Genomic DNA, 24128 nt, shown 5'->3' on the forward strand with positions numbered 1-24128 from the left:
GTTCCTCACGCAGTATTTTCCTAATCATTTATCGCAGGAAACTTTCACATACCGCAGTGTTCTCAGCTGCAGCACTTACTGCCGTGTGGTTCCGCAGGCGGTCAAAGTGTCGGTATCGTTGTCACAGTGCGAGCTCGATGACAGTCGCCTCTCTTATGAACTTATCTACTGTTGTAGGTGGATTTCGTACGAGGCCCGCAAACGCTGGTTCTTTGACACCCTGCCTTAGGTGACGCACCTTTTTCGGCTCGGGCATGTCAGGGTCAGCTCGTCAAAACAGATCGATCATACCCTCTGCTTACATGGCGGCTGTTTCGTTGGGTTTTTGTACGCGAGCCTCAATCAGTTGCTGTGCGCAATCCCGTCCGTCCGTGTTCGAAAATGTGGCGAGGAGCTTTCAACGGAAATCTTCCCAAGATTGGAAAGTAGCCTCGTGCTTCTCGTATCACGTTCGAGGGCTATCTTCCAGGGCGAAATATGCACGGCCAAGTTTGTGCTGTTCGTTCGAGTGGTTAGATACAGCGACCCGTTCGAACTGTTCGAGCCAGTCCTTGACGTCCTCGTACTCTTCCCCATGGAAAACTTCAGGAACGCGAGGATGTTCAAGAGTCACCTGGGAGGGAAGAGAGGTCTGCGATGGAAGGGTAGCCGTCGATGTGGTAGGAGCTACCATGCTGGTTAGAGGCGGAACAGGTGTGGACTGCAGACGTAGGCCTACTAGGCGCCGACTGAATCGGTGCAGCGGAGTCGTGACGAGAGGCTAGGTCTCTGGACTAGGTGAACGGGTCCGAGCAAGACTGTCCAGCATCCGGTTGTAGACCCCGGCACCTCCACCAGTGTCGCGACGTCGAAACAGAGGTCTTGCCGCAGAGATTGAGACACCAGAAGCAGGTTTATCTTTTTTATTAGAACGCGCAAGCGAGTTCTTTTTTTCGTCCATTTCGTAGTCCTTCGTGGCACATGCACAACTGCCATCGTCTTTCTTGAGCAAGCACGTCACAATATGATGCTGAGGAAAAACTGACAGACAATCCACAATACAAAGCTGACGATGGAGCGAAGCTCCTTCGATGAGTATGTAATGTTTTTGAAATGTTCAATCTATGGCTGTGATGGTCTCAGACATTGTTTCCTAAAATCAGCTAGAGAAGACTCTGGCGCTGCGATCGTTCAGAGACTATGGGAATGATGGGTAGTACACGGATTTACCGATTTGCCTAGTCTTCGTACTTGCAGGTGGCGAATCGTACCTATGGCTTCGTTTAATGCTGTGTTTCGGTTTAGTTTCGAATGAAATAACGAACTCTTTTGAACTTCGTTACCCCATTCGAAAAGGTAAGCCTAAAGAAATAAGGTGGTGAAGCGTGAGCGCTGAACTCTTGCTATTTTTGTGCTGTGAGAAAACAGCTTTGAGCCACACGAATACACACGAAGCCACATGCAGTCCAAAAGTACGATGATTACCCATCATTTCCATGCTTACTGAAGCGCCGTGCGTTGCAGCTCCCATAGACGCTAGCGTCTGAGTTCCCTCTGGTGTTTATTAGGAAACTTCATGATCCCAGGTAGCCGCCAGAATGCTCTATAGCCAGTCGATGTCAACATACGCCAGCTGCATCGGTCACGCGTCACGTCGCACACTACAGCACTCGCGTTTCCTTCCGTAGCGGCACTGTGCTCAGCCCATGCAGTCGAGTTTTCCAGTGTGACAGCAGCGACAGAACGTAATGCTTAACGAAGAAAAAACGCAATAATAGGCTGAGGTCAGTCAAAATGAAACGTGAAGCCCACGTTTCTCTGCCCGCGGGAGTGAGCGGACTGCGTGCCCCTGAGAGCCATTGTCAGCGAACATAGAGTTTCATACACTATTACCTAGAGAGGAATCTGGCGCTTCGATCATGTAATCTCATGAGAATTGTCGGAAGTACAGGCTTCGGATTGGATTGTGTTAGCCAGTGAACTGTCTACGTATCTTTTTTTGTAGTTTCAGTTTTGTTCTTTGCATTGAGTGGGTAGTGGGGTGGGTGTGAAGAACTGAAGCTGTGCCTTTGTTGTTCAATGAAGGTGAAAACTGCTACGCCTCTGAATTTACTGCAACGCTGGAGCTGTATAAGTCGTGTTTGACAGTTTCAGCGATGCGTCGTCAACTCACCGCTGCGCATAGGTGCAGCGTTCCATGCCAGTGCAGGATGTTACGCCGAGATCACGTTTGTTCTTAGTGCTTCTTGCCAATACTCGTTGAAATCAACTGAAAAGTGACGGCGACACGGAGTAGACGCACCGCCACGCTCTTCTGACTCGACTTCACAACAAAACCAGAGGTGCGTTGGGGGCAGACTACTTGAACAGACACACCTGGCGTCGCTGCAGACAAAATGTTTAGTGTTCCTTCCAAACACTTGGCTGTTATTTTGATAAACAGATATTACGTACATTGGAGGAAAAACGAAGTATGTTTGTTCTTAAATGTTGTAAAAAATAATTCATTGCATCTTGATGCCAAATCTAGAACGCAATGGCGAAGTAATGCATACCCTGGTCGATATTTAGTCGAGTTTTGTTGAAGTTTGTCGAGGTTTAACTTCTACCGCCTCGTCACAAGAACCGTTTGCGTACAAAAAATGAAGCAAGTTTCAATTTATTATAGTTTCTCATTTATATCATTCACATTCAGAAAAGAAGCGTCACGAATCTCAAGAACGAGATTTATCCGAAGCAGATCCGAAGCCTGCAATTCCCATCATTCCCATTCGGGTACAAGCGCCGCTGAAGGAGCCCGCGTAGACACTAGCGCAAGATTCCACTCTAGCTATTATTGTATGAAACTCTATGCCAGCAAACTTATGATGGGCTAGTGCTAGCAACGCAGCTCCCTCTGGTCAGCGAACGGTTCTTCCTAATTCACTATAGCTCAGGGCGTCCAATGTTGCAAGACTTGTGCGTCACGTTTGATATCTAGGATGCACTGCCTAGAGCACAGTGGCGCTGCGTATAGTGTCGTAAAGCAAGATGTCGTTCGTTCAACGTATTTTGATGAAACTGTTATTTTCTTTGCTATCTGGCCATGCGTATTTTTGTGACGTCCTTTTTGTGACAAAAATGCATCATTATAGTGTTGGTGAGCAGCGCCGTAACGCACCTTATTGGTAACAATAAGGAAACCTTAACGTGATTTCAAGGTGTGTGGGCATGACACTTGGTCGTCACGTATGAACTGTGTACTTTCATCTACGCTCACTTTTTTTTAAAACTCTTGATTGGACAAGTGGTGTTCTGTGTCAGTAAGTTCCTTATGCAAGAATATCTTGTAGTTAGGCTTTTAGATTAGTTATCAAAATGCATATTTGAGTGCTGCGAGGCTGCCACGGAGACCGTGTCATGGCTGTTCCCTAGACGACGGAATTCTGATAAAATTGACGATGTGGCAGGAGCAACAGCGTGCGGCTACAATGTTTTTATTGTTGATACCATCTTTGGCCGTGCTGCCTGAATGTCATTATCAAAGTACGTAGCACAAATTTCCCAATAAACTACCCTTATATGTTTCTTTATGTATGGAGCAGTGGGGTCCCTGGTCTTGGAGCGGCGTACGAAGGTCATGGTGTCCCACATCCTCGATATTTTCAAGCAAGTAATAGCGAACTCCTCATGGGTTGGCCAGGAACCTTTCGAAGCCCTAAAGGCAAAGCTGGATGACTTAGTGGTAAATGTGGGAGATCCAGGAGACCGACTAGACAGCGAGTTCATCGAGAGGTTTTTCGGTGGGTATTCAAAAGATTTCACACCCTTAAATGCGAACGAAAGACGAGAACAACGAGAGTTTGTAGGTTGCTTCTTCCAAGTGGTAAGTAGTTTCAATCAGGCAGCTTTATTTACCAAAGTGCGAAATATGCAAGAAGATAATGGGTGCAGTTGCACGCGAAAAAGGCATTTTCGTTCATAACTCTGAAAGGAAGGAGTAATGGTAACCAGGTGAGAGCAGAATATACTTCTGATGTTCAGCTTAGCTCGGCAAAATGATAACGCTGAGGTCACCGTATCGCATTCGCAGAATGCTTTCTATACAGTGTTTGTATTCGAATATAATCAGTATCGGCATACTGCGCTTGCATAGGTGGCAAAATTAACGTGGCGGCGTCCAGCATCCGCGCGGCCATTTTCGCGTCCCATGGGGTGACAGCATTTCCCTCCCATACTGCACGCGCGGCTACTTTACAAGCGTTCTGTAATTTGCTCGCATTCCTTTGCAACTGGTGACTGCTTTTTCAAAACTTGAAAGGCTTTGGTTAACTTTTAGAAAGGAAAAATTGAATAAAGGCAAGCTTCTGTACAGGACACAAATTGTACGTAATGGTAAAGAACTTGCATCTGCGAACGGAAGTGTGTAGACAGGTCGGTGTGTGTACTAAACACACCGCAGCTTCATCGTGTACTATAAAATCGACAGTGAAAGGTGCTTTTATTCAATGGCATTATTTTATTTATTCTGTCTCCTTTCAAAGCTCTATATAGAGAGATGCGCCAATGACGCGACGTGCGACTGCAGAGAAGGCAAGTGCGCTGCGCCAGAGGCCGTGCACCTGCAGAAATTCGAAAGTAAATCAAAACAAGTAATACCGAAGTCGCATCAGAATCATCTGCGAGGCAGTCGCAACTATCAAAAAACAATATTACTCTACAAAACAATAATACTACAAAAAATATTTTAGAAGAGCGTTTCTTGTTATTTAAATCTAACGAAAATAACATACAACCATGCATAGCGCGAAACATGCACACCAGCTTGCAACATATAAACTAGGAAGCCAATGCATCGTGAACGAAACCGATATACGTTGTTGTCAAGCCTAAAGAACGCGGGAAACGCACGTACATATTACCGTATTCCTCAGCGTTTATATGAGCGAGCTATAGCAACCTTTATGTTAGGACAAGGAAAAATTGTTGGGCGGTAGGCAAGGTATTAGGGTGCGTCGATGCGCGCGACCCCACTCAGGGTGCTGCCACCTTTGGTACTGCTCACTCCGTCAGTGCAGTGCCTGCAGCGTTTTCGCCTAGCTCTAGGGCTCACATGCCGGCTTTTTAGAGGCGAAGCTCCTTATAGCGGCCCCTGTTCGTCCCTCGTAGTCGTAGTAGTAGTCGTAGTGTGTAACCAGTCTTACATTTTGACCTTCAAGCTGGTGCTGGTGAGATAATTCTTTGCGTTGTTGAACAATAAAAACTTCGCAACGTGCGCGTTAACTGAAAGCCGAATCCTCCTGTGTCTGATTCCCCTTTAGCTGCCTTTGGCATGTACATTGAGAATTAACTGACAAGAAAGGGTTGCTACGTTATACTGGCTGGGCATAACCTTTTTGGTTTCAGACAGGTTTATTGAGCGTTGGGCCACAGTGCCATGAATACAGTGAACTAGTACACACCATGAACTTGATGTGGTTAAAGGTGGGAAGTAGACCCGAAGCACAAGCCGTAAGAAAGTGTGCGTGTGCCACCTCTCGTTTAGTCCATGTATTGTCCGCTGGATGTCGGTGCTTCTATATGGGGAATATATCATGGGAAGACGCGAGATGGTGGTACTGGAGTGTTGACTAGATGGACGAAGGGACACACAGACAGAAGCATGGACGGACTCACGGATGGCTGCACCCACGGATGGACGCATGGACGGACGCAGGGGTGGATGCATCGACGAACGCAGGGACAGACGCACAGATGGACGTGTGGACGCACGAACAGACGCACGCACAGACGGGCGAATGGACGCACGGACGGTCACACAGACGGATGCATGAACGGACGGAAGCAAGAACGAATGAACGCAAAGATCCTTCGCCCCACTCTCCATCATTCACCCCATAGATTTGCTGCCATTTTTTCTGTATATTTGGCCTGAATGTTGAGTTTCTCAGTGCTACAACCATTTCCTTTGGGTTAGGGGCCACTACGCGTCAGAGCAAAACCTGTCTGCAGCGGGAACAATGGGGGCGGCCGCCGCACATGTATCCAGGAGTGGGCAACGAGGCAGTGTTCTAGTATATAGAAATGCACTGGCATTTCCTACGATATTCAAGTGTAAGATCTGCGATTTTCTGTCGGTGCACACTCTGTTCAATCAACGGTGTTCGTAAAATACCATGAAAAGTTTAACTATATGAAAGCCACTCAGCGTGAAAACATGTACATCTGTCCAGGCTATAATTATTGGGTATATAGCATTTAGGGCAGCTCTAAATCAATGTTTCACTTCAAGGGCGCCTTCCTTATGGTGAGAAAAGCATAACAGCTTGCGCTGAATAAAAAAAAAGCAAAAGTATTACCTGTCACGGCGAATGTTGGCGTCTCTCCTCCCAGCGAGCTTTCATCAAGCAGTAAAACTTCGTTGCAGGTGAATCACTGTAAGCACTGCGTTAATCTTCAACACAAGAAACCTCGCAGCTGCGAACCTCAGCCATGAAATAACTGCTAAAGAATAAATGTAAAGGAAATAGCAGCACATCCACGGGGTGAATGATAGAGAGTAGGGCGAAGCATCCATCCGTCTATCGTTCTCGCTTCCTTCCGTCCATAAGTTCGTCCGTGTGACCGTCCATGCGTCCATCCGCCCGTCCGTGCGTGCGTCTGTTCATGCGCCCGCACGTCCATCCGTGCGTCCGTCCCCGTGTTCGTCCATGCATTCACCCCGGCGTCCGTCTATGCGCTCATCCGTCTGTGCAGTCATCCGTGCGTCCGTCCATGCATCTCTCTGTGTGTCCGTTCATCCATCTAGTCAACACTTCAAGTACTACCATCTCGTATCTTTTCATCATATATGCGTTCGTCTGTGTGACCGTCCATGCGTCCATCCGCCCGTCCGTGCGTGCGTCTGTTCATCACGTCTATTCATGCGTCCATCCCTGCGTTCGTCCATGCATCCGCCCCACCGTCTGTCCATGCGTCCATCCGTCCGTGCAGCCATCCGTGCGTCCGTCCATGCTTCTGTCTGTGTGTCCGTTCGTCCATCTGGACAGCACTCCAAGTACCACCATCTCGCACCTTCCCATGATATATTCCACATATAGAAGCACCGCCACCCCGCTGATATTCCAAGGAGTAAACGAGAGGCGGCACACGCACACTTTCTTAGGGCTTGCGGTTCTTGTCTACTTCCCACCTTTAACGACCACCAATTCATGGTATATACTAGTTCACTGTATTCATGGCACTGCTGCCCAACGCTCACTAAACCTTTCTAAAACCAAGGAGGTTACGCCCAGCGAGGATAGCGTAGCAACCCTTTCTTGTCAGATAGTGCTCTATATGCATGCCAATGGCTGCTATTTGGGACTGAGAGACAGGAAAATTCGGCTTTAAGTTAACGCGCACGCTCCGAATATTTTATTGATCAACAACGCACAGGAGAAATCTCCCACCGGCACCACCTTGCAGGTCAAAGCGTAAGACTGGTTAGGCACTACGACTATGACGAGAGATGAACAGTGCCGTTTTAAGGAGCTTCGCCCCTTGAACTGCTAAAGTACACGAAAGAGCCCGCACGGATGCTGCCACCAGCGACGGCGTTCATAAGCTCATAGCACCCCACGGACGCACACTGCCTCGAGAGGAGCTCCCGTCAGGGGAGAATTAGAAGCTTGCTGTGTTCATACCTCGGAGCTAACCACGCATTAGCCCACAGTAACGAAGCGGACATTAAGTTTTTTTTTGCCTTTACAATGTTTTCCTCAACATTTGCTTAGCGACTCCGTTTTCTTCGCTTAAGCTCTATTTCACCCAAAGTTACAATTGGAAAGCGTGTGTGGGTGCGATTGCCAATACTTATAGGAGTTTGAAAGTTTCATGTAAATGCAGTCAAGTGTGAACACACCGGCCAACTAAGGTGCAACGCAAAGCACTCGTGTAGTTTCTTAGACATTTTCTCTACTGCCGAGCTATACTACATTTGTTGTGCCGTTACGCTTTCACATAAATATTGATCATCATGAATCAAACATGCCTTTATCACGTGTATAGGAAAGTGACGCCGTTGGAAACCCTTACTGACCGTTGCTGCTTTTTACTCGCTCCACAAATGTGAGTGCGTGGCGTGCATTATCCCGCAGCCACAATTTTTCTGGTGCCAGATGCATTAAATTAGTTGGGCGACAGCTAGATTTTCGGCAAGACACCTTAGCTTGAATAAATACATCTACTGACGACAAATTGCTGGACATTACCTCTTCGAAGAGAGCGTCTTGACAACCCTTACTACGACATCTTAGTGTGAATAATTGCCGCATTTAAATAAATAGATCTACTCTAAATAAATGTGCAAATACTTTTTTTTCTGCGTATGCTATGTTGAAGCAGACTGCATTTGCCATAATGACGCTGTTTATTCTCCAATAGGTCATTTAAAGGTGGGCTATTTCGGTTGTGTTGTCACCGAATATAGTGTCATCTAAAAGAGCCAACCATAAGTTTATGCCCTTTATAGAAACCACCATCAGTGAAAATTCATCATCTTCTTCGATTCGGCTTTATGGCTACAGCAAGACAGCAGCGCAGGCCTTCCTCCATTTGTACAAGCGTCTTCTGCAGTGGTGCTTTTAAGAGACAAGAAAATGCAATTGCGCTTATAATTTCCCCCAATGTTTGCAGGCAGTGTGGTCGACTGTTATTGCCATAAATTCTTTTAGCACGAAGGAAGCTTAATTTAATGCTCGTACTGAATGTTTATGTTGTTTTACGACATCTTTTTATATCCTTATATGCCATTATTGTCCCAATACTAAACCCAATGGGTGAGTTCGTTTTTTTTATTTTTTATTTTACTTGTTATGTAGTAGGCGAACAAAACTTGAGCGAAACCTAATTGTTTAATGCCTGCCGCAGCACCTTTGGGCGATGTGCCAGTCACCGGTCTTTTTCGTTCGTGGATGAAAGCGTCGTCGGTAACCGCCCACTACGCTTGGAGCGACCAGAAGACTCCGCTGTACGACGAGGCAGATTTCACGGCTCGTTACTATAACAACTACAATATAGTGACAGTACCATCAGCCTTAATACACTGGCCGTTCATATTCCCTGATGGGCCCATAGCAATGGACTATGGTGGACTTGGAATGGTGAGTGTACACTCTTTCTTGACAGAAGCACTGAGTAATACACTTGTTTGACTTTCACTCATATTTAATGAAACACTGCCAAGTTTCTGAGCACCCAATAAGTCTTCTGAAAAATAGAAATCTGTGGCTCTGGTTCAATTTCACACTCATGTCAGATACATGCCACTTCAGAGTGTAAGCTTTTTATGATGAAACTAAAAGAATGCCAAGAATAATGAACGCTCATAATTGAGTTTACAGAGATTTCGTTACAAAATGCGATCATCACGTCAGTTCGGAGCGAAGACTTCCCTTGCGTGTTTTTGTCAGTGTTGCCCCTGCGATGCCTTTCAGCAGAACACCAACGAATGCGACTTGCATGTGCTTCTACCAGAGCCTCACATCGAAGACTTGTGCCACCTATAGATTTCTTCGTTCACTCCTAAGTGTCGAGGTTGCTTCACATCAGGAGAATTCAATCGCGTGGATGGTCGACAACCCCACAGAGTAGCTGTACAGCACGCATAAGTTGCACGGACTTGGACCAGCAAAACCAAGTCCGCCAAACATCTGGTGGATTGCAGCCTGCGACAACGACATTTACGTTCATATAACGTACAATGGGCACCAGGCATTTATGCCTACATACAGGCAAACAATAACGTTCTGTAATGCTAGAATAGGGCTTTCTATAGTGGAATTTAAAAGAGAAAGCATAGCGCTCCAACAAAGAAACAACTCAACCTATCATGAAAAACCATGAAATGCACTGGCCGTCAATCAACCAACCACTGCCATGATGAACAACGCCAATGGTAAGTGGTCGATGTTGATCTCACTAAAGAGTTTGTTATCTAATGTGTAATGTGTTGTTAGTTTATTTAGAAAGAAAAGCTGTATTTGAAGAATTTCGCAAGGCAGGTGCCTTATTCAGTATGATGCATTGTATGACAAGCATTGTTGAGATTTTTGTGATTAGCGTTAAAAATTCTTTCTAGGCTTTTTGGGGCAGTAGTTCTGCGATATAGAACCTGAAATATGCAAGTAAAAAGAAGGTACCTGATACGGGACTCATCTTGAAGTATTGAAAAGAATAGAAGCAAATTGTTGAGGCAAACGCTTGCGTACAGAGCATGAGCCAAGGGGAGCGGCTGAGGTGAATGCTGTCAAATCTAAAAAGGACAAAAAGTTTCAAACTTGGCCGTATACTACGTTTAGAGGCACCCGCGACATTATCAATGGCCGAGCGACTTTACTAGAAGAGAATTGTGACGTAAATGAAAGCGGTTACTCGATCCGACAGTTTTTTTTTAAATCCGTTAAAATAGTGCCGCAATAGCTTTCCATCTTTATCGCTTTACCTTCGACGCATGTATCGCCAATACATAATCAACGCGTCAGTGATTAACTTATGATAGTACAGCGTCTTAATGAAAACGCCCCTCGCTGATAAAGAGAGCGCATCAGTTGGGACCGGTCTAGTATTTTCGCTTTCGGCACTGCTGTTCTGTTCTGTCTCTAGGGCGCACGTGAGCCTATTGAAACGGAGTTGTTGCGGCTTGCCCCCCATGCAACCTTGCACGTATTTTCATCGTTGCGTCTGTGGGACAACTGGTGGAACTGCCGGGTATGCAGCAGGTTCCTGATGCTACTGCTGCATGAAACAACAAGACCTCCCAAACCACCAAGTGATTCGCCGTAGCTGCCATCTGCAAGGGTTTCCACCAGAACTCGGAACACTACCTGAGCACACTCGACAGAAAAACAATCCTCGACGTTAATTAAGAGCCAACCAACTAGCCGCACCCACCGCTGTCGCATTGCAGCAGCCGCGAGTGCCTCCGAATTTCTACGCTTCGCTTGTAAAAAAAATGCAGAAGATTGGCTTGCCCAGTTCCCTCGGGTGGCTTCTCTAATTAGTGGGGATAATGAAATGAAGCAGCGTCATGTTTTCTTTGCCCTCGACAGCCTTTCTATACGAAAAAAAACTTGCGGGAAATCATACGCGAAGTCGTGTGCGAAGAGCTGCGGCTACTGACCCCATCATCCTCCCAGCCTGCGGAGGCATCACTGACAAATATGATACGTGAAGGAGTTCTTTGGGGGCTTATCGGCCGGTGACTCAAAGTGAATGAAACTTCGCTATTAGTTGCGGAGCGGCCGCACGCAGACCAGGAGATTTGGTCAACACGCGCCGTGAGCATTACGAACGACGCCAGCGATCACAGTTACCAGTCTACTGCCACGTTGTTTTGGAAGTTTCAAAAAAAGCAGACCTCTGAAGCACCTCCGACCAACAGCGTCCAATGTGCTTTCACTGAGCGTAGCCTGGTCACTTCCTTAGAATATGCCCCACCATGGTGGTATAGTTGCCAAGGTACTCGGCTGCTAACTAACAGGTTGCGGGATCAAATACAGCAGTGGCCGCCGAATTTTTCATTGAAGGCGAAAATGTTATAGGCCTATGCGCTCTGATTTGGGTGCACTTTAAAGAACCCCCGATGGTGCGACACTTCCGGAGCCCTCCACTACAGCGTCTCTCATAATAACATGGTGTTTTGGGGAAGTTAAAACACAGATATCAATGAGCATCCTCAAGTTTTGCCCGTACAGACGCATGGGGCATCGTGGTTTGGCGCTTAACGCCCCACGAGCACGACCCGGAGAGCGCCACCGCTAAGTTGCATCGTGCTACTACTTGCAACGTGCTGAGTACTCGCCCTCCAGTTCATCACAATCACCATTACTGTCGTACAGCTATTTCTTATCACCGGGCCGTAGCTATGCGGAAGCAGCGCAAGAAAAGTTTCCTAGCCCTCATTGGGGAAACTAAATAAAGTGGCCTTGAGAGGCAAGGTTCCTTACCGGCAAACAGATGAAGTACCTCTACTGACCACAGCTCATGATGATGGTGTCCCGATGGAGACACCAGGGCTGCTACGACGAGAGCTTGCAATGAGCTCGACGACACACCCCGACCAAACTTGAAGCACTTGCACCAGGCGTGTTCGACACCAAGATGGACGTCCAGCTCCAGAACTTGAATGTCTGATCTTGGCGTACTTACAGACTACCGTAGTTTGACAGCTTATAATGGAGTGGAAGCTATCTTTTCTGCAACAACCGGTGCCTTCTCAGAGCAACTAAAGAAAGTAACGCCAAAATAGGGTTTTCCCGTGATTCGTCCTGCCGACAGACGTTTTGTGTTGGCAGCGGGACAGTGTACAGTACGAATGACTGTCAGCGGTCGTGCTTACCCAGTATGCTTCATTGTCCTGTGGCAATATTTTCGCGATGTCGTATTGGGCATGGATTCCCTTACCGAACAAAGGACAATCATCGACCTTCGTTCAAGACACATCTCTCTTTCTACGAAACAATCTGTATAGTCGAAGACAACTCTAGGGGGCCATGTCATCGTCAGTGTTCTAGATGAATAGGTCAGCATACTTCCGTGGTCAAGCGCCCAAATACTTGTAGGTGCAGGTAACACAGACGATATTGAAAGTGTGATTGAGGGTAACGCACAGTTCTTCTCTGACCGATAACTTGGCTACACCAGAGGCATCGCCTAATTGAAGAATGGACAAACCGGCTAAATAGTGGATACTTGCGCTGGTTGGTACTGCATTTTTGAAAGAAATATACTGCCTTTGTTCGCAAGGAGCGTTTCAGAAGGAATATAGAGCAGAGAGATAGGACAGAGCACACACTTACAACCTATTTGATCGCACAGATGGCGGCAATATATATACATTCAAGAGGGTGAGGAGATCACACACAGAAGAAAGAAAAAATAATGCCGCATACAACGGAGCACCTTCTTCTAGTCTTGAAACAGCAATTTAACTAAAATGATACTTGTATTCATTATCAAACAGATTGAGTGACGGAGCACTTGCACACTCAGTTCCTTCTTTACGAATCGAAAAAGCTTCAAGTCCACACGTGCCCTCTTGTCCCTATATCTTGTCATTACCTCTCATTCATCAAACTTCAGGGTGCTCGTGCAATTCTAACAGAGACATGCAATGTGGCTGCCCACGGATCCGCGCATCAAATATGCGTACTCCCTAAGGCGATCGTTCAGACAACACCCCGTCTGACCGATGTATTATCGACCACACAATAAATAAATCAAGTACACAACGCCTATAATATTTTCTAAAAACATCTTTGCGTGCTTCCTCTTGCAACCAACCCTTAAATATCTTTCGTAGTTAACTCTTTTACAAAGGGAGCTCAGATTGTTTTTGACGTGAGGACAACCTTTACCCAAGTATTTCTCAACGATTATTTTAGGCATTGCGAAACATTGTGCACCTAATGATTGGCAGAGAATTTCGGCTTTGTCTCGTCCTGGGATGCATGCCGTGCATTCTTGCCCTGCTTCAAGGCATTCAAAAGTTATTCTGCTATGCCTGAGAGCAGGTGATCAGGAAATAGTGGTTTCTTAAGTCTGTTAATTCGGCTGCTAGAACTCCTCTGAACCTGGTGATGACAAGACCTTGAAAATCATGCCATCATACATGATTTGGCAATTCCTCGCTTAACTAGCTTGGAGTGTGCAGAAATAAAGGGTAACAGGGCTTTCTTGGAGTGGTGAGTGTATGGCCAGCACACGTGTTCTGGCAGAAAGATAAGCTCTAGGTCTGAAAATCTAAGTCTGTTATTGTCAGGCAACTTCATCGTCAGCTGCAGATTAGTCACGTTCTCAGAAAAAAATGCTGAAACTCTTGTTGACATGCTGCCTTGCTTCACACCTTTCTGCACTAGAAAAGGATAAAATTCATTAACATAGCAGAATACCTTAACGGTATGTGCCTCAGCAAGCCTCACTTGTATGCGTTTGTCATAACGAGCTAATGAAATATCACTGAGGACTGGAGCAAAACATGACCCAATACACACGACCAGTCCTTGAATGTACCATTTGTCGTTTCTCGTAACGAATGTTGACTGAAAATAAAAGTTCAGAAGTTTAAGAAAGCTATCCATTTTGATTCTTTGCTCAGCAGCGGTGGTCTAGTGGCTGAGGTACTCGGCGGCCGACCCGCAGGTCGTGGAATGAAATTGACGCTTCGACGGCTGCATTTCCGATGGGGGCGATAATGTTTTAGGCCCCTGTACTCAAATTTGAGTGCACGTTAAAGAACCCAAGGTAGTCGAAATTTCCGGAGCCCTAACTACAGCGTCCCTCATGATCATATGGTGGTTTTGGGACGTTTAACCCCACATATCAATAAATTATGTCGGTTCCACAATCTCTACAAAAAACATTCTCACCATAGCGCTGGATGCACTTTTTCACCACCTCGCACAAAATGATCTTAGGTAGGAAATAAAATAATTCCTTAACGTCCACAGAAAAAGCTCAAGCACTTTGGGGACACCTATCACGTAGAAAGCCTGAGACATCCTGGGGTTCTCTTATGACGAATGGTTCTTACGTGGTCAAGGCTGTAATTTGCATTTGTAGATAACTCCGAAGAAGTTTTACCAGGAGTCACACTGCGATACGTTGACGCCAAAGGGACACAGTTTTTGTAGGTCTTGTCCGTAAAGAGTACAGAAAGGCTTGCAACTTTGCACGTCCTCACTGTTAGGGAAAATGTAGTGAGCTCGTTATTTCATACAGCTTCTCAGCTTCTCGCTTCACTTTTGTCGGAGCTACTTTCGGCAGTTCTCTGAAGTTTCCTGATAAGGCTGCTACCACCTTTTTTCAGAGTGGTTTGAGAACCATGACAAATCCTTGTTCCCTGTCAGACTGGAGTAACTTGATGTCGCTTTTTTTTAAGCAGACACAACTTGCCAAATTTTCAAAGTTGTTTCTGTCATGGGTTCCTTGGGAAAACGCTTGACTGCCTGTTAAATGCAGCTCTCGAATTCATCAGCATTTGTTCTGCCGGAAGCTTGGCTGACGCGACTGACCAATTCAGTTTTATGAAGTCTCAGATGGACGCTCTATTTTGGACGGAGTTCTGAAAGGCACTACATGTCATTGGAACTCCTTTCGTTGCCAAGAAAGACCACTTTCTGTCCCTAAAGGGGTATGTTTGGTTTTTTCATTGGAAGTCTAACTACCGAGGACCGCCGAAGGAACTCAGCAGTTTGCGGGGCATCCTGCAGATCATGCCGGAACACTTCCTTCGTTTTCTTAAAGGGACCCTGCTTCAAGTTAATGGCTAGAATACAATCGATCAAGAAATTTACCAGGCTTCAAACCTCTCCTTTTAGCATCTCGCACATTATCTTCATGTGGCCCAAGAAAGTTTCCAGTCCACCCAAAAGGCCAGAAACGTCCTGTGCTGGGTAAGCATTTTTCACGGAAAAAACGCAAAGCCTGGTATTGCACGTTGCCTCCACGATCAAACTTATGCACGCCTGTCTCGAACAGGTTTGTTAGGGAAGGAAAGGAGCCCAATGTACTTGAAATATACTGCAAAAGAGTGGTTACTTGGGCTGGTTTGTACTGCATTTCTGAAAAAAATATACTATATAGCGCGCAAGGACCCTTTCAGAAGGAAGATAGCACAGAGAGTTAGGACAGAGCACACACTTACAACCAATTTTTGCACAGATGGCGGAATTATATATACAGTTCTGAGGGCGAGGAGATCACACCCAGAAAAAATCACAAATGATGGCGCATGCACTGGATCACCTTATTTCAATATTAAACTGGCAACTTGACTGAAAAGATACTTTTATTCAATATCCAAACCACAGATTGACGGAGAACCTACACAGTCAGTTTCTGCTTTGCGAATCGAAAAAGCTTCATATATTTCGCGTGCACTCTTGTCCTCATGTCTTGCAATTACTTGGCATTAACGAAACTTCGGGGGGCACCCACAATTTGTGCCGAGAGTCACTAAGTGGCTGCCCACTGATTCGCGCATCAGATTTTCGTGCTCCCTAAGGTGATCGTTCACACAGCGTCCCGTCTCACTGGTGTAGTATCGACCAAATGATGAATAATGCAGGTACACAACGCCTACGATACATTCAACAAACATCTTTGCGTGCTTTTTATTGCACCCAACACTTGAAGATCGTTCGTAGTTAAATCTTTTACAAAGAGAGCTTAGCTTGTTTTTGGCGTGAAGACAACCTTTACCCCAGTTTTTTCAATGATTCTTTTTAAGCAGTCCGAAACTTTCTGCACATAAAGAATGGCAAACATTTTCGACTTTGGCTAGTTCACAGACGCGTGCCGTGCATTCTTGCCCTGCTTCAATGCAATCAAAAGTGATTGTGCTATGCCCGTTAGCAAGTGGTCAGGAAAGAATGCTTTCTTAAGTCTGTTAACATAGTTGCCGAAACCGCTATGTACCTGGTAATGTCAAGACCTTGACAATGATGCCATCATACATGCTTTGGCAGTTCGTTGCTTAGGAGTCTTGGAGTGTGAAGAAATAATGGGTAACAGGGCTTTCTTGGAGCAGCTTGCGCATGACCAGCACACGTGTTCTGGCAGAATTATGAGCTCTAGGTCTAAAAATTCCAGTCTGTTAATATCAGAGAACTCCGTCGTCACTTGCAGATTAGCCATGTTTTCAAAATTGCTGAAATTTCATCGACATCTGCCTCGTGTTACACTTTTCTGCACTATAAAAGACTAAAATGCTTAACGTAGCGGAATACCTTAACGGTATGTGCCTCGCCGAGCCTCGCTTGTAAGCGTTTGCCATAACGAGCTAATAAATGGTCGACTGGAGCTATACAGGATCCAATACACACGACCTGTCTTTGAATGTACCATTTGTCGTTTCACGTGATTAACGTCGACTGCAAATAAAAGTTGAAAGTTCAAGGAAGCTATCTATGTCGGCTCCACAAAGTTTACAAAAAACATGCTCACTATAGCACTGCATGCACTTTTTCACCTCCTCGCACAAAATGTCCTGAGGTAGGAACTAAAATAAGTCCTTAACGTCCACAGAAAATCACAAGCACTTTGGGGACACCTATCACGTAGAAAATCTGAAACGTCCTGGGGTTTTCTTACGGTCAACGAATGCCCAATGGTCAGCACTGTATTATCACTTGTAGATACTATCTAACAAGTTTTTGCCAGGAGTCACGCTTCGATACGGTGACCTGAAAAGGAAACAGTTTCTTGTGGGTCTTGGCCATGAAGAGCCCGGAGAGACTTGTACCTAGGCATGTTCTCGCCGTCAGGACAAATTTAGTGAGCCCAGCTATTTCCCACAGATTCTCAGCTTCTCGCTTCACTTTTGCTGGAGCTACTTTCAGCAGTTCTCTGAAGTTACCTGATAAGGCTGGTACCACTTTTTCTTCATAGAGTTGTTCATAGAGTACATCGAGCTCTTTTCTCTTCCCTGCCTGTTCGAGACAGGTGTGCATAACTTTGATTGTTATTGCAAGGTGCAAAGCCAGGCCTTACGCATTTCCCTGAATAACTTCTACCTATCATCAGAAGTTTCACGTCTTTTAGGAGGACCGGAACTTTCCTGGGGCCACAAAAAATGATGTGCAATATGCTAAAAGGAAAGTCTTGGAGACAGGTGAGCTTCTTCACCGATTGTCTTCTTGCCATTAATCTGGAGCAGGACCCCTTCAACAAAGCGAAGGACATGTTCTGGCAGAATCTGCGAGAGGCCTCCAAGCTTCTGAGTTTGGTGGTCCTTGGTGGTTAGGCTGCCAAAGAAAAAAAAACAAAATTAGCCGTTTTGGGAAAGAAAGTGGTCGTTCTTGGCAACGAAATAATTTCCAAAGACAACCAAGTCAACTGACTAAGAAAGCTTTTTTTTTCCTAATCACCTGCTTTTCGGCATAGCAGAATCACTTTTGAATGAATTGAAACAGAGCAAGAATGCACGGCACGCATCTCTGGACGCGCCAAAGCCGAAAGTGTTGGCCATTCCTTGTGTGCACAAACTTTCACACTACTTAAAAAGACTTGTTGAAGAAACTTGAATAAAGGCTTCTTCCCGCCAAAAACAAGATGAGCCCCCTTTTGTAAAAGATTTAACTGCGAAGGATCTTTAAGTGTTGGGTGCAATAAGAAGCACGCAAAGATGTTCGTTGAAGGCAGTTTAGGTAATGTGTATTTGATTTATTTTCATGTGGTTGATACTACACCAGTTAGAAGGGGCGCTGTCCTAACGATCACCTTAGGGAGCACGAAAATATGGTTGCCGGATTAGGGGCAGCCACTTGGCAAGTCACTGTGTGAATTGTGGGTGCACTCTGAAGTTCCATAATTCCAAGTAATGGCAAGATGTTAGGAGAAGCGGGCACTTGAAATATATGAAGCTTTTTTGATTGAGAAAGCAAAACTGATTGCGTAAGTGCTCCGTCAGTCAGTCGTTTGAATAATGAATACAAGTATCTTTCCAGTTAAGTTGCCAGTTCAAGATTGCAATAAGGTGGTTTGGTGCATGCACCATCATTTGTGCTTTTTACTCTGTGTGATCTCCTTGCCCTCTCAACTGTATATATATTCCCGCCATCTGCGCAACAAAACTCGTTGTAAGTGTGCGCTCTGTCCTATCTTTCTACCCTATCTTCCTTCTGAAACGTTCCCGGTGCATCAAGGAAGTATATTTCTTAAAAAAAAGACAAACCGACGTGCTCGTTCCGAACTGCAAGCAAGGCACTCTGACACCTAAATAAAGACGCCATGATTCGTTTTTTAGACGAAATACGCGACATTCCAGACACGTTCGCCATCTCTGACCAGTTCATTGAAGACTTGTCCAAGCAATCGACGAAGGTCGCACGGCGGGCTTGCAGGTTATTCATGTTGTTCGAGGTATAGCGCATCCAGGACGGGACAGAGAAGAAAACACAGAAGAAAACACAGCGCCATGTATGAGTTCTGTGTTTTCTTCTCTGTCCCGTCCTGGATGCGCTATACCTCGAACAACAAGTCCGTGCAAAACCAGGCGGCTGTATTTGGCATCAACGCTGACATTTCTTGTGACAGGTGAACTCGGACCCGCAGTCTCCTAAAAACGTACGGCGGCTGTTTTTCGACCACGTCAAGGTGGCACAGGCACCCTTTGCAAAGCCAAGCATGGGATCGTAACCAGTGAGCACGCCCGCCCTCTCCGCCAAAGCCCGTACTGTGTGTGGCCGCGAGAAGTGAAGCCATTCGCAATCAATTGGACAAAATTGGCGAAAGTGGACTCTTGTTTCAACTAAATACAGGACAATTTACGGCACGTAATCACGTGACTGTCAAGTAGTGGACATATGTAACAGTTTGCCTTCTGTTTTTTTATCATAGATAAGCAGATCTTTATATTATTCTGAAAAAGTAGGATTGCTCTTTCATCCACAATGAAGCGCTTCTTGGTGAGGATGTACGTGCATTTGTATTTCACCACTTCCAGTTTCTACTTCTGCTCTCTAATTGTACTCCACTGTGTTTCAAGTATATGGTTCGAATAACGCGTTCTATGCTCTACCACTGTTCAAGTTTATAGTTGCATATACTGTGTGCTCCTTATAGATATTTTTTTGAGTTGCTTACAGCGATGTTCTTATTTGTGCTGCATTTCGTGTATTCACTTATTTAACTGCTGTCCTTGTTATTTTCACGTGCCGGGCTATGGGCCTAGTCAGAAAACAGTTACGTCTACTTTCTTTATCCTGATCTCAGTGGCATTCAACTGTAACATGCCAGAATAAAATGTTATATTAGAAATGGTTTGCGATGATACCATTCAGCCTTCGAAAAGCCTTTAGGCAGCACTAGTCGTCATCGTGAAGAAAAAAGATGGATGCCTTTGGCTGTTCGCTGAATATCGCAGACTGAACAAGATAACGAAGAAAAATGTCAGCCCGCTCCCAAGGACAGAGGACGCCCTAGGCCGAGTCTGCCTTGACAAGTAATTCTCGTGCATGGAACTCGAAAGCGGGTATTGACACACTGAAATTGATGAAATGTACAAAAACAGAACGGCTTTCATTACTTAAGGCGGGTTATTTGAGGTTATGTCACGCCATTTGGCCTTTGTACCGCATCGGCAAAGTTTCAACGAGTGATGAACACGATGTTGGCAGGCCTGAAGTGGCAAACCTCCCTTGTGCATCCTGACCACGTTGTAGTTTTTGCGGCAACACTTGATGAACATCTGCGCAGACTGAAAGTTGTACTTTGTGCCATCCAGTCTTCAGGTCTCACACAAAATGTCGAGAAGAGCCGTTTCGCATACCAGGAACTGTTATTTATTGGCTACATCATCGTCAATGGTGGTGTACGACTTGATCTCCAGAAGACTACAGCTATAAAGCATTTTCCGTGCCCGACTTACAAAATAGGCATATGAAGGTTTCATTGCTTGTGCGCTTAAAGCAGAGGGTTAGTGAGAAACTTTTCATGCCTAAGTGACGCTTTGGACGAGTTGACAAAGGCTGGTGCATATTCTCACTTGGAAGCGCCGCGAGAAGCCTTTAGAGAACTCTAGCGCCGCGTACAGTCCCCTCCCATCCTTTCACACATTGATGACATGACGAAATAGAAATTCATACCAGCGCAGGCAATATGGTCATAAATGCAGTCCTCGGTAAGAGATACGACGCGTTTGCGAAAGTGATCGCATATGTTAGTCGTTCACTATAAAAGTTGGAGATCAATTATTCAACTACTGAGGAGGAATGCCTAACAATCATCTAGGCGATGCCTTAATTCCGACCATATATCTACGGCTGGCCGTTCAAGGTTGTGAGCGGCCATCACGCCCACTGCTGGCTTGCTATTTTGAAAGACTCCTTTGGTTGCCTCGCTCGATGTCGCTCTATGGGGTCTTCGTATCTAGGAATTCGATGTCACCGTAACATACAAACTGTGAGAAACCATTCGGACGCAGACTGCTTGCCGAGGGCCCCTGTCGATGACCCCCGAAGAATTAGGACGACAATGACAGATTCCACAGGCCTATAGGCAGCAGCGCATTCGCGCCACACCACTTACACTCTGAGCTAAAGCATCTTCATGAATACCTGGAAGGCAGAACTTCATCCGTTTCCAGAACTTCATACTGCGCCTGTTTAGCAGGGACTCTCGTCCTTTTGTCTACAAAAGGGCATCTTAATAAAGAAGAACTTTGCACCTAACAAGACTTCTTATCTCATTGTCGTTCTCAGAAACCTTCGAGAACAGGCACTACGGGCTTCCCACGTTGAACGGACAGCCGGGCACCTTAGATATTCGCACACTCTTTTTCGAATACAAAAGAAATACTACTGGCCTCGACTACCTGCGGAAGTTGTAGTGGTACGTAAAGAACTGCCGTGTATGCCAAAGCAGAAACAAGCGCCCGATCAGAGCAGCTGGATTGCTGAACCTCATACTACGCCCAATCGAGCCTTTCAAAAGGATTCAACTGGACCTTCTGGGCCCCTTTGCGACCTTAAGTTCGGGCAATAGAATGGCCATCGTAGACACTGACAACGTGATCTGTTAGGCCTAAGCAAAATCCCTACCGAACAATACAGCACAGGAGGTTGCAAAGTTATTTGTTAATTGCATCTTGTTGCTACATGGAGCACCCAAGGTTTTAATCGTGGCCCAAACAACAGCGTTCACGGTGTAGCTGCTGCGAGCTATTCAACACCACATTCAAACTAGCCTTCGGAGCCCCGCCATGGTGGTACGTCTAGGGGCTATGGCACTCAGCTGCTGACCTGCACATCACGGGATGAAACTCCGGCTGTGGTGGCCGCATTTTCAATTTAGCCGAAAACGCTGAGGCCTGTGTGCTCAGTTTTATGTGCACATTAAAGAACCCCAGGTGGTCAAATTTTACGGAGCCCTCCACTACGATGGCTCTCATAAACATATCGTGGCTTTTGGACTTCTAACGCCACTTATCTAACCACCCTCCCGAAGACGACTGCGTATCATCTAGGAGAAACGGCCTCGAGGAACGACAAAGGTAAATAAATGATCGCTCGCCTGCTTGCCATGTATGCCAATGCAAAACACTGAAACTGGGACAGCCTCCTCCCATACGCCGTATTTGCCTACTACATTGCAACACAGAAGACTTCGGGGATGACACCCTTTATCCTCGTCTATGGCAGGGAGGCAGCAACAACGCTAGTTACTATGCTTTCAGATTTCATAGAAGAAAACTACGACATCACCGCATATCTTCAACGCGCAAAAAAAGTCACAGCTTTGCTACAAAGGCGAAGCAATGAACGCGATAGCAACGATTTGAAAGGTCACGCGCAGAATGGAAAGCAGATCAAAAGAAGCCCCGCGTTTCTAGCGGACTAATTACGCACAAAACGTACTCAGAGGTACGGCTGCACGTGAATAAGCATCTCATTTGTTACTTCGCTGAGTCTGAAAAGCGCGGCTTTTCGCGAACGGGGAGTGCATTGATTGCAGTGGCCTTTGTGTGCCTGGTAACTACTGCAGAGGCGTTCACGTAAAGCCCGAGGCCAGGCAAGGCGTGCGAGCTTTTCCTCTTCACCACCACTAGATAAGGGCGCGCGAAGAAGCGTCGCTCTTTTACTCTAAGTCGGGCAAAGTACGCGTAGAAGATTTGAGTGGGCGCCACTGCACGATATGGCGAAACGCGCTCATTGGTCCATATTTCTGGTAATGCCAACAACACGGCAGTGGTAAATGGCAGATAGAAATAGCTTGAGGCTTGAACGGTGAAGTATGTTCTAAGGGGTGGCTGAGTGGTTAACGGCTTGCTTTCACGTTCGATTTCGCGCCGGAGTGCTTTTTTCTGTATTTTTTCTATCTTGCGATTTCATATATATATATATATATATATATATATATATATATATATATATATATATATATATATATATATATATATATATATATATATATATTTATATATATACATATATATATATATATATGTATATATATGTATACATATATTTAGGTATACAAATACGGTGCATGACATCGACGCTGACGCCAGCGGCAAAATCCAGCTGAGAGTGTCCGTATAAATGCTATTGTAATAAAAGCACGACAACTTGCACGCCTGTGGAATAAGGAGCAACAATGCACCTATGCTTGGCGTTATATTTGGTTCTGCCACTACACGTAATAACAAACTGTTGAACGTGTGTGGATTTAGACGCATACTCGGCACCGAGGACTCAGCAACAAAATATTGTGCCGCTAATTTGGACCTTACAAGCTCATAGGTCTTGTTAGTGAACTGGATTATGAAGTTGCCCCTGATGGGACTTCACCGCAAAGGCTTCGCACTCGCCCAGAACATGCGCATGTCGTGCGCCTGAAACACTATTACACGCGACAGAATGTCTTACTGCTTACCATGTCAATTGTCAGCTTTGATCTTAATTTAGTTTTCATGCGTTTTCATATCAGACGCCGTTCTCGATTTTAAACGCGAATCCTTTTTTAAGCATTCGGTAAATGCCTATTTAGGAATGCAGTAATGCCACTATAAATTTCCATCTTTATCTCTTTACTTTCAACACGTGTATCGACAGTGCATCATGGATAATCAACTTATGGTGGATCTGCGTCTTACTTATAACGCCCCTCACCGATAAAGCGGGGGCACCAGTTGGAACCGGGGTATAGTTTTTCCACCGTTGGTACTGCTGTTCTGCTGTGTCTTTCGGGCGTAGGTCTGCCTACTGAAATAAATAGTTGTTTTGGCTTGCCCCGCATCCTGCCTCGCGCGTCCCTTCAGTGCTGCGCCTGTGTGTCAATATAAGGGCCCCCTAGTCCTTCGGAACTTGTATTCAATAAAGCAGCTTTTTTTCTACTATAGAATGATGTCACTTCAAGCGGCTACTTTGGTACCTTTAGGTAATCTTGCTGTTCTCTAGGCTGTAGTTTTAATCAGCACATTTAGGGTTACTATGTCATTCTGCCATTTTTCTGAAGACTCGACGCGGGGTTTACTCGAAACAATATGCACCTTTCTGCCTAATGACGCGATGTGGGAAAATTAGTGGAAACATGAAATAAACGAAGTCCTGTGCCACACGAACTGATGACAGCACTTACACAAAGTAAGCTGCGTTTACCGAGCAGACCTCTGCTGACAGCTCTCTGTC

General features: G+C 45.6%; 1 protein-coding gene across 1 annotated transcript in view; it reads left to right on the top strand.

Moving 5' to 3' along the window:
• Positions 1-24128, top strand: part of LOC142803917 (neprilysin-21-like) — a 130499-nt gene that overhangs the window by 67422 nt on the left and 38949 nt on the right. Inside the window, exons 10-11 of the mRNA XM_075890210.1 lie at positions 3564-3761; positions 8869-9101. Coding sequence (XP_075746325.1) covers positions 3564-3761; positions 8869-9101 — 431 coding nt within the window. The remainder of the gene's footprint in view (positions 1-3563; positions 3762-8868; positions 9102-24128) is intronic.

Source organism: Rhipicephalus microplus, chromosome 3 (assembly GCF_043290135.1).
Source record: "Rhipicephalus microplus isolate Deutch F79 chromosome 3, USDA_Rmic, whole genome shotgun sequence".
Lineage (NCBI taxonomy): Eukaryota > Metazoa > Arthropoda > Arachnida > Ixodida > Ixodidae > Rhipicephalus > Rhipicephalus microplus.